This window comes from Nesoenas mayeri (assembly GCF_963082525.1).
Source record: "Nesoenas mayeri genome assembly, chromosome: 5".
Taxonomy (NCBI): domain Eukaryota; kingdom Metazoa; phylum Chordata; class Aves; order Columbiformes; family Columbidae; genus Nesoenas; species Nesoenas mayeri.
The window spans coordinates 52304009-52320800 of NC_137548.1; the positions used below are offsets into that span (position 1 = coordinate 52304009).

Below are 16792 nucleotides of genomic sequence, written 5' to 3' on the forward strand. Positions count from 1 at the left end.
CCTGCTGCAACACAACGATTTCAGCATTCACACCTCCTACAATGTGGGCAATAAATAGTAAATACGATGGTTACTAATAATAGTCCACCCTCTCCATCCCTGATGGAGAATGCAAAAATGCTGCAGAGTCAGTTCAATATTCCCCCTGGTTCATTAAACCAGCATCCATTTTCCTGCAGATAAGACGGTCTGTCAGGGGAAGGGATGATGGTAACTCATTTGTCACACTTGTTAAATGTAGGAAAGGCTGGCTTTGGGTCACTTCCAATTTTGTGTCAGCTCTGCCTTTATCTGAGCAGCCCCACGCCTGCATGCCAACCAGGGCGGCTCTTTCCTGCATGCCATGGGAGATGAGGATGACAGCACTGTCCCTGCAAGATTTTGCAGAGTCGAGGAGGGTCTCCAAGTACAAAAGCACTTGCGATGTGGTTCTAACAAGTCCCAACTCATAGAGAGGAACATACTTGTTATTGAAAGAGATGCCAGGTACATTGGTCCCACAGTCACGTAAGCCTGTGGATTTGAGCTCCTGGCACTGCAAGCGAGGTTATGAGTTATGTCCCAAGCCCATCCTGCCAGGCTTGTGTTTGGGCTGCAAAGTTTGAGATGTACAATGGGCACCCACATGGTGAAGGATATCAAGTCAAGACCTTGGGAATGCCAAATATGAGCTTGGTGCAGGTACAGAGGAAGAGAAAACATGATGCAACCTCTCGCCTCTGCACTCCTCTTAACCCTTGGAAGATTTTGGGATGACTAGTTTGGGTCTTGCCTAAACTAGCACTGTCCCAGCAGGCTTTAATTTGCTCCAATTATCAGGTGCCAGCTCAGGGTGGCTTCAACGTGAGTCATTTTGGGTGCATCCTCTTTGGAGGCATTGCCATTGTAACAGGCCACGTCCTTCCTCTGCCAGGGATAGGAATGGGATAAAGCCCGAGATATGCTAGGATGGAAATGCCGATGGCTGTGACCCCTCAGATCTTGCTTCAGGGAAGGGAGCAAGAAATAACCACGAGAGGCTGGGAAGAATCTTAACCTCTGGATGACCGATCATAGAGCAGATCATGGCCGAGATACTTCCCAGGGCACCATGTGCTGCACTGCCAGCAGAAACTTCAGTGCAAACCAGACCCCTGATCTGGTCTGGTGTGGAAATGCTCTCTAGTGATTGTGAAGCAGGTAGGACTGCAAGTCCTTCTGTCTGTAGCTTCCCCCATAAATGAAGTCCAGGCCAGTGGGTAGGGCACAGAGACCTGGGCAGGAAGGAGGTGACATCTCATGAGGCTTTTAGGGAAGGACCCTCATGACCTGTCCCCATGGCTCACTATGGCACAGCCCTCACTGACCACAGCCCAGACAGCACGTTGATTTGACCACACAATCAGCAGAGAATAAAGTGTCCCACAACAGCCTGTCTGCATTCCCCATCTCTTGCTGCACCTTCACTTTCGTGGAGTGCACAAAGGTGGATGCTGTTGCCTCCTCCTGGCTCCATGGCTGGTCTGCAGTGACTGGTCTCCCTTGGCGTGAGGTCAACTTAAAGCTGGAAAAAGATGAGGCAGCTGTGGCATATGACATGGGATGGAGGGTCAGAGGGGTTGAAAAGCTGTATTTTAGTCCTGGTCTTGCCATTCCTTCGTGGTGTTTTCAAGTCAGGCTGTGTTGATTTGCAGCACCACAGGCACCTATAGGCAGCTATTGGGAAGGCCTCTGAGCTCCTGCCTTGTTCAGTGGCAAATGCGTGATGTCTCTGAAATCTGGCTTTTGGTAACAAGTCTGGTAAGTGCTGCTGTAGCAGCAAGATCAAGCTGTAATGATTTATTTCAGTCTTCAACATTGCTCGTAGCAGGGGAGGGGGGACCTGCCCTTGCAGCTGCCTTTGCTTGCTTGCCATTGATTGACCATCACAAGACTGACTGAGGTCTCTGCTCTTAAATCTGGATCTGTGCCCTCCTTCACGGCTGCATGCGGCCCCGACCTGCAGCATCATCCCTCACTCCGGCTTTAAATCTCTCCCAAGCAGCTGCTGGTGACATTAGCATTTTCTCTTGCCAGCCTGTAGGGACCAGGAGCCCAGCCCTGCTAAGGAAGGAATTAACCCAGCAGCATCAGATATCAGAGGTATCTTTTATTGACTGTTTACAGAAATACAGTAGCACTCAGTTTGAGAGGCTTAGGTGAGTTCTCCAGAAGGTGCCTTCCTTCTCAGCATTGCCAGGAGATCCCGGGGAGAAACTGAGAAAACTGCCCTTTAATGCTTTGGGGTTCCTCTGGAGGCTTTGAGGGTCCCTAGCATGAGCTTCCTAATACCCTCAGCTCTCCAGGTGCTGGAAGTTGTTTGAACCAGTGGATTAAATTCAAGAGGGGAAAATGAAAAGAAACCCCCATATGTCAGGGGGTGGTGGAGTGGTCTGAACACATCTGATATGTCATGAGCCAGCCTTGCCATGGTTCGCATCTGTCACTGCATGCATCTCCTGCTCAGCAGGACCCTGCTGCTCCCCAGAGCTCAGCTGTCTGCTGCAAGGCATGCATCGCTCTGGGATTTGCACGCTCTTGTCACACAGCTTGTTGGCCATAAAATAAATATTTCTTGGTCTGTTTTTCTCTCTGTGCATGTGTAAGACTGAGACCCTTTCCTACAGCAGTCCACATACTGTTAGGAGGCAGGAAGGGTATGCTCAGCTGGGCTGATACTAATTTAATTTTTATTTATGTATTTACTTGGATTTTTTTTTGCAATCAAGGTGGAGTGGTGGTGGCGGGGTTTTGTTTGTTTTTTGCGTCCTTGCTACAAGAAACAACTGCAGACACTTCTGGCATAGAGGCATCTTGGCGGCGGCCGCTGCTGTTGGCCTCACTCTAGTAGTCAGTGAGGGGGTATCGCAGGAAGATGAAGATAAGGATGATACAGAACGTGGCAAGGGCTGAGCTGGTGATGTTAAAAAGCCGGGCTGTCTTGGCATCTTCAACTGCTCCATTTAAGTCATTGAGGAGTTTCTTATCCCGGACCTGAGACAAAAGAAAAAAGAAAAAAGGGAGATGTATAAAAGGCATAACTTGTTTCAAGCAACACCCACAAAAACCAATGCACTTGTAGGGTACCTGTACAGTGGATAGGGGCTGGGCTGTCCCACTTCGCGTTTGAATGCCTGAAGTGCAGCAAAAGACCCTGCAGTGAGGTTTGCACCCCGGCTCTGCTGTGGGTTGAGCTTGTGAACTCAAGCACTGTAGTACCCGTGGGCTGAAAACCCTACAGATAAAGACCTGGAAAAGTGACCTGTTGCTGCTACTGACGAGGCAAACCAGGTCCCTGTGGGCCCTGGAATGGGGCAGTGTCACTTTGAGCCCAAGGGTGCACAAAGAAACTGAGGTGTCATCGTGCACCCCATGCACACGAGCAGTAAAGCATTCTTCCCACCATGCTGTAGCCCCCTGGCCCTGCACTGCTAAGCTTCAGCTCCTCCGGCCCGTGAACAAGAAGGCTGGCTGCGGTTTTGGTGTGCATCCCTGTGCCTCCCTCTGCACTGAGGGGCTGAGCAGGTGAAACCTGGCACGGCATCTTACTGCAGCTCCAGGGCTGCGCACGAGCCTCCAGCATATTAAGCAGTCCTGGGTTAATGAGATCCTTTTGCAGGTCTTATGCGGCTTGTGTAGCATCTCTGCCACTGGCAGTTTTCAATCCTGACAGCACAGTCTGCTCTCTTCATTATCCCACAGGCTGCAACTTTCATGGGCTTGTCTTGGGACAGCCCTGCAGTGTATGGCAGTGTCATTGGCCCGTCCACACTTCCAGGCTGCCAGGCAGTGGGTGGCACAGCTGGGCAGTGATGGCACCAGCAGGCAGTGGGTGGCAGAGCTGGGCAGCGGATGGCACAGCTGGGCAGTGAATGGCACTACCAGGCAGCAGATGGCATTGCCAGGCAGCGAACACCACTAACGGGCAGTGAAGACACTGCCAGGCAGCAATGGCATCATCAGGCAGCAGATGGCACTGCCTGCCAGCAGCAGCTCTGCAGTTTGAGCCCAGCAGACGAGGGGCTGGGCTCCATCCCATCCTAGAATGCATGTGTCCCTGTCCCCAAACTTTCCCATCAGCCAGCACTCAGCACACCCAGGCAGCTGGAGCCAGAAGGATGTGGGATAGAAGGACCAGGACGCTTTACTCCCCTTCCCTTTCCCATATCTGAGTGGGGTACCCAGCGTCTGGCATAGTGTGGCAGTGCCTGCTATGCTGCCCACTTTGTGGCTGAGAGATCACAGGCCTTGGAGCTGCATGTTTTGCCCACTGCCTTTGCTGCCAGCAGCGTGAGCCTTGCTGGGGTACTGCCAGCTGAATGCTCGCTGTCAGTGGCAGGCTCCAAAAACTGCCTCCAGAGTCCTACCTAGAAATATTAAACGGCTTTTATCGACCAGGAGCTCTCTGAAAAGATTCTGTGATTCTGGATTCAGACCACATCTTAGTGACTTTTTCTCTCTCCCTCCTGCAGTGCTTACCTACAGGGCTGTCCTGAAACCCTTCTGTGACTTGCTTGGATATGGGGAAGGGTTGCTGAACCCCTCGTTCCCACTGAGCCACTCTGGTTCATAGAGTCTTCGAAACCACATCTCAAAGCCCCAAGCAACGTCCTCTCCTCTGTCACACCAGCAAGAATCTCTCTGTACAAGCAGCCGCTGCTCTTCATTAGTCTTGGACCATGGGTATGGAGGCTGCTCTGGGCATGAGGCCTGCAGGAGCTGGCGCGGGTAGGCACATAGGCAAGATGGAGAGCTCTGTTTTCCTTCTCATACTACATTCTGCAGTGCCATGTCCTCAGCCTCTGTTGTGTCCCACTTTTGGGAGCCTGCAGCTGGAGCTAGGGCCATCTGACCATCACCCTGCTACTGAGTGCTCAGCAGTTACAGGGCATCCTTTGGGAAGCAGAGAGAGGGGACAGCCACAAACCACGCATGGCTCTGTGGCATGCTTGGCTGGTGCTCCTGGCAGCAGATGTAACCTCTGGGAAGGCAGTAAGACGGCAGCTGGGAAGACTGCATGGCTTTTTGTATCAGCTGCATGTCCGCGATGACTCACCTTTGAAATTATTCAGTAGGTTTAGCATCCTTCTGAAAACCCATGGGGCACAGCAGTGCTGGGCACTGGCATCTCCTCACCTACTGGTGAGCACAGAGATCCCTACAGCCAGAGTCCCAGGGGCACTGGATTTGGGCCAGAAATCCCTCCTGCTGCTCCCAGCAGGCTCTTTGAAGCTCTCACACCCTTTTCTCTTTCCAGCTGTGAGGCTGCTGGAGGCAAACTCTGAGTAGAGCAAATGCCTTTTGTTTCTTCCTCCTCTGTAACCCATCTGCAGCTGGGGGACATCTATCTCTGCTGCAGGCAAGCTGTGGTTTGCTGGCAGTGTTTGCCAGGCAGACAAACATTTCTCCAGCAGACCAGTGTGGTTGGCACATCGAGCTCTGCAAACCTCCTAATGCTGAGCCACTTGATTTGCCTTGGTGGGCCCAGTTCCTCTTGGCCCCAGGAGCTCTCCCCAGCTCCTTGCCTCCTGCTCCTCCTGTCCCTGGGGCACCCTGCCACCCTAATTTCTGTTCCCAGCCCTCTCCCAGTGCTCCCAGCAGCCTCTCCCACCTGACACCAGCTCACACTCGTGACTGGCGCTTTAGCCCTTTCCCACGCTGTGCTTCAGCAGTCCCTGCCCTGGGCTTTCCTGCGGCTCTGCCTCTGGCCCTGCTCCCATCTGCTGCTCCTCAGCATCTCTAGCAAGGGGCACTGCCCTCTCCCCCGGGCTACCATTTCCTCCCAGCTCCGTTTTTGTCCTTCCCATCTCTTCTCTTTCCTGCTGTTTGGGCCCAAATTAAGTTATGGACAGCTGCCTTCAACTCCTGCCAAAGGGCACCCAGCTGCCTCCTCTCTCTGCTCCTGTGGCTGGTCTCACCTGCCTGCTCCTGCTAACCCCTGCAGCACATGGTGTGCTGCCACACCACCTGTCTCTGGCAGCCCCCTGCCCTTTCTCTGTCCTTTCCCTTCCCTAGCTCTCCTCCAGCTGCTCTGTCCTTGGTTTCCTGGATGCCTTTTCTCTGCTGAGTCCTTGGTCCTCTTCCTCTCCTCCCTTATTATTTCTCCATATGCCCTATGGCTTCAACAGTCACCCTCATGCAAATCATCCTTTATTGTCCATTATAATTTATATTGCAATGGAGCCTTTAAGCTCCAGAGCCCCTGCGGCACACAAGCACAATGAAAAGGTGTTTCTCCTTCCAAACCACTCAAAGCCCCGGCCTCCCACATCTCTCCAGGGTGGCCTCACCTCCTCCTGCCTGGCCTTGCACCCTAAGATGCTTGCAGACATCTCCCCTCAATGTCCTGCTGCAGCATTGGACCCAGGCTCTGGAGGAGGAGCTCTCCTGGAGGGCAGATATGCATTTCGGCTCCTTCCTCACTCTGTCCTTAAGGAGATGCCAGTGTCTTTCTCATAGCCCAGCCTCAGCTTTTCCTGTTTTCATGCTCCTGTGGCAACCATCACCATAATGGCAACTGATGCACAAGCTTCTGGAAGCCCTGGAAACTGCTTTCTTCCACAGCGGAGGAGGTGAGACATGGCGGGGGACAGGTCCCCAAGGTCACAAGGCTGAACACCCCCTTTGTTTCCTTAGTCACAGACTCTTTTCTCATTGTCACTTTGACCATTCTCACCTTACTTAAAATTATTTGGAGATTTTTGGGCCTGCCTTGCACTAAGATGACTGGTGTGTAAAGATAATTATCCTGTATCTGCTGATTGCAGGGTTTCCCCAGGCACCCCAACGTGCTGCGTGGTGGCCCTTTTGGAGATATCACCTTGGACAAGGTGTCTCTGGTCTCACTTGACAACTTACACATTTTCTGTCCTCTTCCATGCCTGGCCTTCCACAAAACATAGCCCACTTTTGTGGTTTAACATGTGAACATTCCTTCTCCTCTCTCCCACCAGCAAAAAGGCAGTGATGGCCTTTCCCTCTGTTCCTGCTTGTCTCTCACTTCCCTGCTGTTCACCTTGTCCTCCACCATTTCCATCTCACCTTGTTCTTCACCATCTCCAGCTCACCTTGTCCTCCAGCATCTCAAGCCCACATTGTCTTCCACCATCTCCAGCTCACCTTGTTCTACAACATCTCCATCTCATCTTTTTCTCCAACATAGCCAGCACGCTAGTCCCTGAGGGTTCTTTCTCTCCTCTCTCTGCCCACTGTCTCCTGCCCTGCCTCCCCTTGGGGCTTTGCCTTCAGCTTCATCTACAAGCACACCCCTCAGCTCCTACCATCCTGCTCCTTGCCAGTCCCTTCCTCAGCAGCCACCTCCCCTCCCTCTGTTCTGAGGCTCAGCCCCTCTCTTTTTTGGGAGCAGAGAACTTGCTGTGTGGGTACAAAGTGCTGCCTCAGCTTGCAGGAGGAGACAAATGGTTTGTTGATAATGAGCCTAATGAGGCTGTATTTAAGGCAGCCCAGCTTTTAGCACACAGCCCACAGCTGGTTGTCTGTAAACCCATTTCTGTGCAGAGCTCTGCGTCCCTACACATAAGGAGCTCTGGAGGGGATACTTGGATTTATTTGCTCTGTGAATTGGTCAAGAGCTCTCCAGCCCACATAACTCCACCACGCTGGCACCAGCATCAAGTGGCTGTCATCTCTGCATTTCACCTGCTTCCATAAACCAGTGCTCCTCCCGAAAAGTGGTCTGAGAGCCTGCCTGAGAGGTCAGGTGCTACAGCCTCTCTTATTCTTGGGGTTAATAAATAGCTACAGATTTGAGCTGGTCATCTTCCATTCAAAATGGGGAAGGCCAACACATGAAGAGAGTAGTGCCCAGAGCTGTGTGCTAAGAGCCAGGCAGAGAGAAGGCAGGAGAGCTCATGTCTCCTGAGGTACTATCACACCACAAAGTTCGGTGGCTTTGAGGGATAGGAAATCTCTGTGAGCAACCTTGTGGGCTGCTGGTGGGACTTAAAAAGCCAGCAAGGCTTCTTGCCCTCTTCATCTCTATAAAACCACAACACAGCATCTGTACTACAGCTCATCTCAGATCGCAGCTTCTCTGATCTACAACCTCGTGGCATAATAGGTACTGAGAAGGACTTAGTGGTCTCCAGAGATGGAACTCCTAACAACTGAAGTGAGATCGCATGCCACCAGGTGCTGATGAATCATTCATTACCACTTGGAACTGGCAAAGAGGAGGGGAGTGAACTGTTGAGTATCGAGCCGTGGCATTTGCTCCTGATGAAAACAAAGTGAATCCAAAGTGGTGCTATTGGAGAGATCCTTGCATATGTTCTGGGCTGGGATTAAGGTTACTTTAGGATTTCTAACTTCCCTGGTCCTGCTGTTTATCTCTTCTTCCCCAGCACCAACACATGCTTACATGTGAGTGACTTGCTTATGCTCTGGGAGGCTGACCTTGAGAAGCTTAAGATGCTAGAAATAACCCCTGGAGGGATATGTGAGTTGGTGCAACTCCACTGCAGCCCAGCAAGCTGTATCTGCTGAAGATCTGGCCTGCTACGGCTGTAAATAAAGACAAGGTATGTCATCACACTGTTACTTGGAGTGCTTGGCTGGAGTGTCTGTCACACAGAGTACTTGGCTTGGATGTTACAGTCTTTGCCCTCACCTGACTTCATGTGTTTCTTTGAGTAAGAGCATAAATTCTTTGGTGCTGGAGTGTTTTTTTGGCATCTTTTAGTAAATGGTGGTCACTGTGAAACAGTATTTCCCTACAGAAAGAAATCTAGAAGGCTGCAGCTCGTATGCAAAAGGCCAGGCAGACATGGAGGTACTGTTTTCCCAGCTGTGGCTAAAACAAATAAAAGTAGGCATGGGAAAGGAGACAGCTTTATGGTAATACTTAAATATACCTAGGCCATCTTGCTTCCAGTGTGGGCATTGCGCTGCTGAAACTGGCAAAAATACTAGAGTGTGCTAAGGTCCATAATGAAGCATCTCATGGACGTGGGGCACGAAGGACTTACTGCTTTATTAACAGTATGAATCTGGCAAAAACAGATGATATGGCAGGCTATTGAAAATGCTATTTCTGATAAAGAAAACACTGATTCCTGAGATTGCTAGGTGTTTCAGTTATTTGAAGGAAATGGAAAAACCATAACCTGGCAACTGTTAATTGCCTGATGGTCCTTCAGCTAGGAAACCTGTGCTCCACTGGCCAAGGGCTCTGCTGCCAGGAGTGCCAGCATGAGCTCAGGAAGGGGAAGGTGCTGCTTCCCACATCTTCCTCCCACAGCACCTCATTCAGTCTCTGCAGAGCACAGACATCCTAGAAAGACTGGGACTTAAGTTATCTACTGCTAAATTGCTGCAGAGCAACAAGAGAAGTCTCCTTAAAGTCACATCTGTCCCCAGGGCATTCCTTGCTTCTGCTTTCTCTGAACTTCTGGGAGAAACCCTATTGACTGTAGATAAGATACAAACAACAGGCTTCTGGATAAATGACCCTGACATTCGGCCTAGCCAGGATATTGTGAAGGTCTCTAGAGTAGCTGTGAGTGAAGAAGGATCCTGTCTTTCTCAACAGCCCAGTGGTCTTCTCCAGGATGGACCTTCTGCTAATGCCTCAGCACCCCCATTGCCTCTCACCACACATCCCAACAGCAACCTGTGAGGGCATTCACCATCCCTTCAGCCACTTGCTAGTTCTGTCCTGTACCTCTGAGAGACATTTTATTTCTATCTTCCCCATGCCGCAGAATTACAGCCACTGGGGAGCTCCACAACCAAGTGCAGTGTTATTTCTACTTGCACAGACCCATGTCTGCTCAGATACCATCGTTACATCCCATCAGCTGCCAGCTTTGTGGTCCAAAAGCCAAGACTGTTTTTTGACAGCCATCTTGTCTTTTCCTTTCCCTGATTTGGAGCACATTTGTCCATTTGCCTTCCCTCATCACCATTTCTTTTTTTTTTTCCACACTGGAGTTTATGTCATCTAGACCTTCGCAGCTAGACACTGAGCCCATGCCTCTGTACTGGCACGAAACTCTGGCCCTGGGTTACTTCTGGGCTTTGCCCTTTCATTGTGTGTTGAGGATAGTGAGGGGTCAAGCCTTTAAAAATCTTGCAGGCGGCAGACCCTACTCTGTCCTCTCCCCTGGGGATGGATCTGCCCGGTCCTCAGGCTGTCCTGCCTGCACTGCTGCCTGCTGCTGAGGGACTGCATCTACCCAGATACCCACTGTAGCTACTGCTGTGTCCCCGTGATGTGAAATCCTTTCTTAGCCTACTGTGACCATGCCTCTTGCATGGGAAAGATGCTGATCATTAGAGGCAAATTCAGATGAGCAAAGACACATGGAAAAGGCGGAGGCCAGTTTCTTCCCTTGCTGGCTAAATGAGTGGGGGTGTTAAGGGACATCCTCACCTCCAGTCATGTTAAGCTGCTGCTGCTTGCATTTGCCCTTGGGACAGTCCTGTTTGTGGTGATGCTCAGCCCCAGCATGGTTTAAGCTATGAAATGTCTTGCCAAACAGCTCTGAAGCCTGCTGCATGGGTATCAGATGGGTGCTCACATCCCAACTCAAGACAGGGGAAACTGAGGCAGGCACCACGGTGCCAGTGCTGGCCGAGCCCAGGGCACATGTCCACAGACTTGACTCTGAGCCTTTCTCACAGGGACAGTGACAGGCTTGGGAGCAGCTTCCTTGCGGTGCTGGGCGCAGATTCCTTGCGGTGCTGGGAGCTCGCAGCCCAGCTCGCCGGCGCTGCATGGGGTTAATTGATCTGCTTCTGTGACGAAGCCTGTCTGTGCCATGGCCTTCCTCTAAATGTTGCCTGCCCAAACAAATCAGATAGCTCCTCTCCCGGGCCACCCAGCCGCCCGGGGCTCTCTATGCATCCATTCAGTCAGTTTTGAGGCTGGCAGGCAGCAAAGGGGAGGGCAGCCCAGGCCCCTCTCTGCTGGCAGGTGCTGAGGGGCTGCCTGTTTGCTGGGCTCCATCCCTGCCAGGCTGATCTCCCTTGTAGCTACCAGGAGTAACCCAATCCCACCTCTTTCACTGGCTGTGCTCCACACCATTGCCCTCTCCATCAACATGGCTCTATTTCACATCAGCCCTGACACTGTTCAAAGCCCCCCTACACTCTCTTCTCCCTCCTTATCTACCTGGGGTTCATTCCTATAATGCTGGCAGGTCTGCAGGGCTTGGCTTTGCATTTAGAGGGCTTGGGGTAGGGCAAACTGACCACCAGCTCTGGTATTTTAATAAGGGAGAGGGCAAGAAGAGAATAGGCAGGATTGCTGTGCACCTTGGCAGCCTCTCCTCCTGATAACTTGCCTGCTGCTGGCTGGTCCCAGCTGGCTGCTTCTTATTGCTTCTGCCCGACCACCCAACACTGCCAGATTCTACCCTGACAAGATCCCTAACCAAGAGGATCCTAAAGAAGGGACCCAGTGCTGGGATGCTTGTGGGTGCAGCACAAGCTGAGTGAGCCCCATGTTGCCTGCCCTGCTGCCACGGTACAGAGGAGCCTCTGAGGGTACCAGAGCAAGTCAAAGCACCTCTTCTCCACCTGAAGCAACACACCTTGCTCCAAAACACATCTCAGCTCACTCCATCCCCATGCCCAGCAGGTGCAACCTCTCATTTGGATAGCAAAGATATGATTTACATCAGGCACGACCCCCACATGTTCCACCTCCTCACTGGCCACCCTTTACCCCTTGCCGCATGGTCAGTACTCACTTTCAATGAATAGGCCAAGGCAATGAAGCCAAGGCAGCAGAAGTTGAGGTATACAAAGTTGAAGATGGACCAGAGATAGTAGTCGTTCACCTCAGTGGTGTCAGGGTAGATTTCAATGACGGTGGTGGGGTTGGTCATCGTCTTCTTCTCCACTGAGTGCTTGCATGGGACTGCTGGCCGCAGGCTGTCCCCTTTGCAGCTCTTGCTCTCCATGAGATAAACAGCAGAAGAAGGAGACAGGACAGGTGAAGCTTCCCGGAGAGCCGGAGGCTTGCTGATGCAGGCGAAGCAGCCCTGTGGGGGGCCCTGTGGGGGTCTTGGGGTCCAGGCCACCCCCTCAAAGGGGCACGGCGGACTCAGTGGGGGGTCCTGTGTCCTCTCCGTGGTGGCTGCCGTGGCGTCAACGTGCTCTGCCCTGGCAAAGTGAAATCCGCCCCCGTGAAAAACGGGGGTGAGGGGATGGAGAGGCGAGGGGCAGGGGAAGAAAAAGAGGGGAAGGATCAGAAAAGGGGAGAAGAGGGAGGATGGCAGGAAAGAGTGAGGGACCAGGAGACAGAGGAGAGAGCAGGGAGAGGAGCGAGGGAGTGGGCAGAGGAGAACGGGAGGAGAGGAGGGCAGACAGGAGGGGGAGGAGGGAGCTCCGCTACGCCCTGGGACCACAAAGCCGATGCCTCGGCGTGGAGATGCCGCCGGCCCCGCGGCGGGGGCAGAGCAGCGGGCAGCAGCGGGCAGCATCCCTCCCCCTCTCCCTCGTCTTCCCCTCCCCACTGGCCGCTGTCCTGCGTGACCCGCCCCGAGTCACGAGTGGGGAAATAAATTAGAAAAAAAGAAAAAAAAAAAGAAAAAAAAAAAAGAAGGAAACAAATAAAAACAGAAAGAAACACTCGGGAGGAGCCGGGGGTGCTCCAGGGGAGTTGCCAGCTAGCCGCACTGCATCCCCCCGCAGCCCTCCCCGCCCGCCGGTCTGTTTGTCTGTCAGGGCCTTCTGCTTTCTGTCCCACGCCGGGATGGGAGAGGGTCACTCGGCTGCGAGGCGGCAGGTGGAGCGGGTCTCCCGGTGCGGCAGAGCAGCCCGGCCCCTCGCCCTCCCTCTCTCCTGTTTGTTTTGGTTGCTTTTTTTTTTTTTTTTTTTAGGCAGGAGACTTATTTTTGGCTGAGTCCTCATCTCTGCGGGATTGCAGATGGGACTGCATTTCCCGATTCCTTCCACCTGCCGGCAGGTTTCTCCCCCCCACCTCGCCCCATTTCTGGTGGGAAGAATACCGTGGCTGGAGAGAAGGAGGAAGAGGGGATGAAAAGAGAGGATGGGAAAGGGGATATGGGAAGAGGCTCCCGTCCGCGCCCCCCCGCCTCTCCCTCAGCTTTGCAAATAGCAGAGACTAGTCCACCTCTGGCTGCCCGTCCGTCCGTCCATCCGTCTCCTCCGAAGGCATCAGGAGGAGCGAGGGATACTCACAAGGAGGGATGCGGGGAGTCGCTGCATATCCGGCTCAGCACTGCCTCCGGCTCGGCTTCCTCGGTGCTGGAGTTGCGGGAGGAGGGCAGGGCGGGGGGGCACCCATGGGCTAGGGGTGGGCAAGGGGGAGAGTTAGGGGCTGGGAAGGTCAACCTGCAGCCCCTCTCCTCCCCCCAAACATGCTCCACGCCGGAGACCTGCTCCGTGCTCCGGCCCTTCTCCTCGTGTCCCCCCTGCGGGGGCGTCACCTCCTGCTTGAAGCACCCCGGCAGCGCTCTGCCCGAGAAAGGCATCTCCGGGGCCCTGGCTGAGCACCTTCCCCAGCCTTCTGGAGGGGATGCTTGGCCCCACTGTCCTCAGCATCGCCCACAGAAACCTTTGCAGTGGGGACTCACTGCAGCCTGTGTTGCAGGTTCACTCCCAGGGGCCCGCGTGAAAAGCCTAAAGCAAGCGTGGCAGAGGTGTGTGGGGTCAATGGGGACAGTGTGATGAGGGGAGGTAGGGATGATACAGTGCTGTGGGGAAAAAAGTGCTCTGGTTGTGGGGGATGGCTGGAAAGGGAATAAATCCTGCATGTGGAGCGATAAATCCTGCCAGCACTGAGCAAATCCCAGTGTGGGCAGGGGCAGGAGCACCCCGCAGCAGGATGCAGGGCGTGTGGCTGCTTTAGGGGAGGGAGGTGGGTCTGTCATGAAGGATGGACAATCCTGCAAGGATCTGGCCGTGCCCAGGCTTGGCAGAGCATCACAGAAACGATTGCTGCCTCCCTTTGCCAAGTGCCCTGGGAGCTCTGTGGAAACCTGATTCCGGGGTGCTGTGGTTGCATCCCCCCCAGGGATGTGATGCTGGAGAGCCGCTGGTGCCACACAGGGACAGCTTGCAGGTCATTTGGCAGAATGCAGCCGTGGCACAGGGAGGGTGAGGAGATGAGGACACGCTGTGTCACCCCGCAGCAGCAGAGCCCAGCCCAGCACAGGTGGCTTTGAGGCAGCAGCCAGTTCAGCTGGGGCACTGGGGAATGGCAGCAGAGAAATCCCAGAGTGCTGGGAATAGGCTGGGCAAAACAAAAGTTTGTGTGAGTGGTACTCGCAGGGGAAGGGAAATCCCCTGGAAATGCCTTAAACCTACCTGCAGAGTACTGAGCTAAGACATAAGGATGATGATTCACTCAGCTGTTTGAAGCCAGGTTTGGCTCCTGCACAGAGGCACCCAACCTGTGTCTATCCCTGTGGGTCGGTGATATGTGAGGGGACTTCTCATGCAACCACAGCGCTCCCAGGCTGGAGGGGGTCCCACTTGCATGAGGCCTATTTAATGTCTCTGAAGGCACCCATGCTGGTTAAAAAAGGACAAACTGCCCTTTGGTTTAGGATTTATTGTTGCCAGAGTTGTGCTGGGTCCTGCCAAAATAAAGAGGGTTTTATTAGTGAAGGGCTGCCTGTGACAAGGCCCAGGTTTCTCTCCAAGAAGGTGCCAAGGAGCAGAAGCAGTGCCAAGGTGAGAGTGGTGTTCCCATGGGATTAAGAAGTCTGCAGGAAAGGCAGAGCCATGGTTAGCTGTCATCAGCTTTTCTAGAGGGCTTGGCCAAATCCAGGCAACCCAGCTGTTTAAAGCATTCTTCCCTCAGTCTCAGGAGGAACAAAACCCCTTGGTAAACAGATTGCGCCTTCTGTAGGAGATACTCATGAGCCTGCTATTCATTTGTCTGGGGAAAGTTGTATAGGTAGGACTGTTCCTCTTGACATGAGGCAGGGATGGAGGGTGAGCAGAGAAAAAGGTCAAAGACAGGATCTGGAGGAGGCAAGAGGAGGCAGCAGAGTGGTGTAGGAGAACGTGGGATCAACAGAGGTGTGTGCATTCCCTGGTGTGAATAGGGTTGAAAGGTCAGGGAGGGTGGATGGCTGCTGCTTCTCCTCTCTGGGTACCCGGTCAACCCTACAGTTTGCATTGCACTTTTGAGTCTTAGAGTTGGTAATTTATCATCTTTCTTGATGCTAAGTGTGCGCAGTGAGAGGTTTATTACCACAGACCATGACAGCATATATGCAGCATCACTGGTTCAAAAACCATTCGTGTGACCCTTCAGAGTTTGGGAACTGGCTTAAAAAAACAAACGAGACAAGGAATAAAAAACCCTCAATGTCCTGCATTTTTTTAACACTCCTGTTTTCTGTGAGTCTTTAAAGGTCATATATGCAAGGCCTCAACCGTAAGGTCCAGGGCCACTTTCCTTTCAAATAAAAGCTGCTATGAGTATCAATAATTGCCTGTATTATTGTGGCATCAAATCCTGCATTCTCGTGTGCTAAGCATGGGATGAACAGGACAGAAGGATGTTTCTTGCCCCAAAGCAATTCTCCTGTAATCATGTTAAAGACATGTGGGCTGTAGAATAATCAAGTGCTGTAAGACCTCTGAGAAAGTCTTCCACCGCAAATCCTACTCTAGCTCTCTGGAAAACCATTAGACTGTCCCTGCTGTTTTTACTTCTGAAGGAGAAATCCCACAACCTCCTGAATGGTCTGTCCTCTTCCCCCTGTGAAATTACTCAATGGGCTGCTAAGCCCCACAAGCAGTAAGGTGGCCTGAGGCCTGGAGGGGTAAATCCCATCTCCCCACTCTCCCTTGATCTCTGTCTCCTGTCCTCTAAGCTCTGAGTTTTCACTCTGCTTCTTTTCTTTCCCAAAGGAACCTAAAAATAAATCCAAGAAAGAGTGGAAAAATAAAAAACCACCAGCCCCCACAAAACAGCATTTTTCGTCATTGACGGTGAATAAAAATAGTTTCCCAAAGCAACAAATTGCTGAACCAACCAGATGAGGAAGTTATCTCCATAAACAAGGGGTCTCTTGATCCTCTCTCTCCTTAGGTAGGTCCTTGTCTGAGTGGAGGAGAGTTGGTTGGAGAAGGATCAGGCCCATGATGACAGGCCTGAAGGTCAGGGCCAAGTGCCCTACTACTCAAGGGGACGGGTAATGAAAAATTTTATCTTATTTGTATCAGTGGTGACATTTAACAGAGTGAGTTATGAAATTGCCATGTGCATGGAGTTCTCCAGAGCTGGTGCAGTAAATGGGTAGGGCTGGTGTAAACCTGGGCAAGATAACATGGGGCCACGTGCAGGCTGCTCGCAGGGTGGGGTGTGCTCTGCTCTCTGCTGGAAAGCGTGGGTGGACAACCCTGGCTCTTGGCTTCTCCAGCTCTTGGCCAAGATCAAGCCTGTGATTGCTCCCGCTGAGACATAACATTCAGTACTCACAGCACGATTAAAGGCTTAGGCACAATCCCGCCAGCAGAAACAACGCCCTCATATTCACATTGATAAATATTTGGCAGCCGATGGCTTGTTCTCCCCTTGGGCTACTGAGGAACGGTGGGCTGCATGATTTGTTTTCAGGACCTAGCCAGCCCTTTTGGGTTAAATCCACTTCTTTAACATAGGAGAACAATTGATCGCAGTATTAAGGCATCCTGGGGGAAGAGAGGCTTGGGATGTGCCAGTGGGGAAATCAGTTAAGCTCTGTGCATGCTTAGATCTGCGTTCAGAAAATGGGATGGGACTTGGCTGCATCCATCCTGCTTATGTAGATGACGCTTTTTTCAA

At 52.4% G+C, this 16792-nt stretch overlaps 1 protein-coding gene across 1 annotated transcript; it reads right to left on the minus strand.

Annotated features, from left to right (window-relative positions):
• Positions 1-2688: 2688 nt before the first annotated feature.
• Positions 2689-13146, minus strand: IFITM10 (interferon induced transmembrane protein 10; the record flags this gene model as incomplete). The annotated part of the gene is made up of 3 exons (XM_080345978.1): positions 2689-3012; positions 11733-12147; positions 13121-13146. The coding sequence occupies 3 exons, from the start codon at positions 13144-13146 to the stop codon at positions 2863-2865; spliced, it is 591 nt and encodes a 196-aa protein (XP_080202104.1). The 3' UTR covers positions 2689-2862.
• Positions 13147-16792: the final 3646 nt, after the last annotated feature.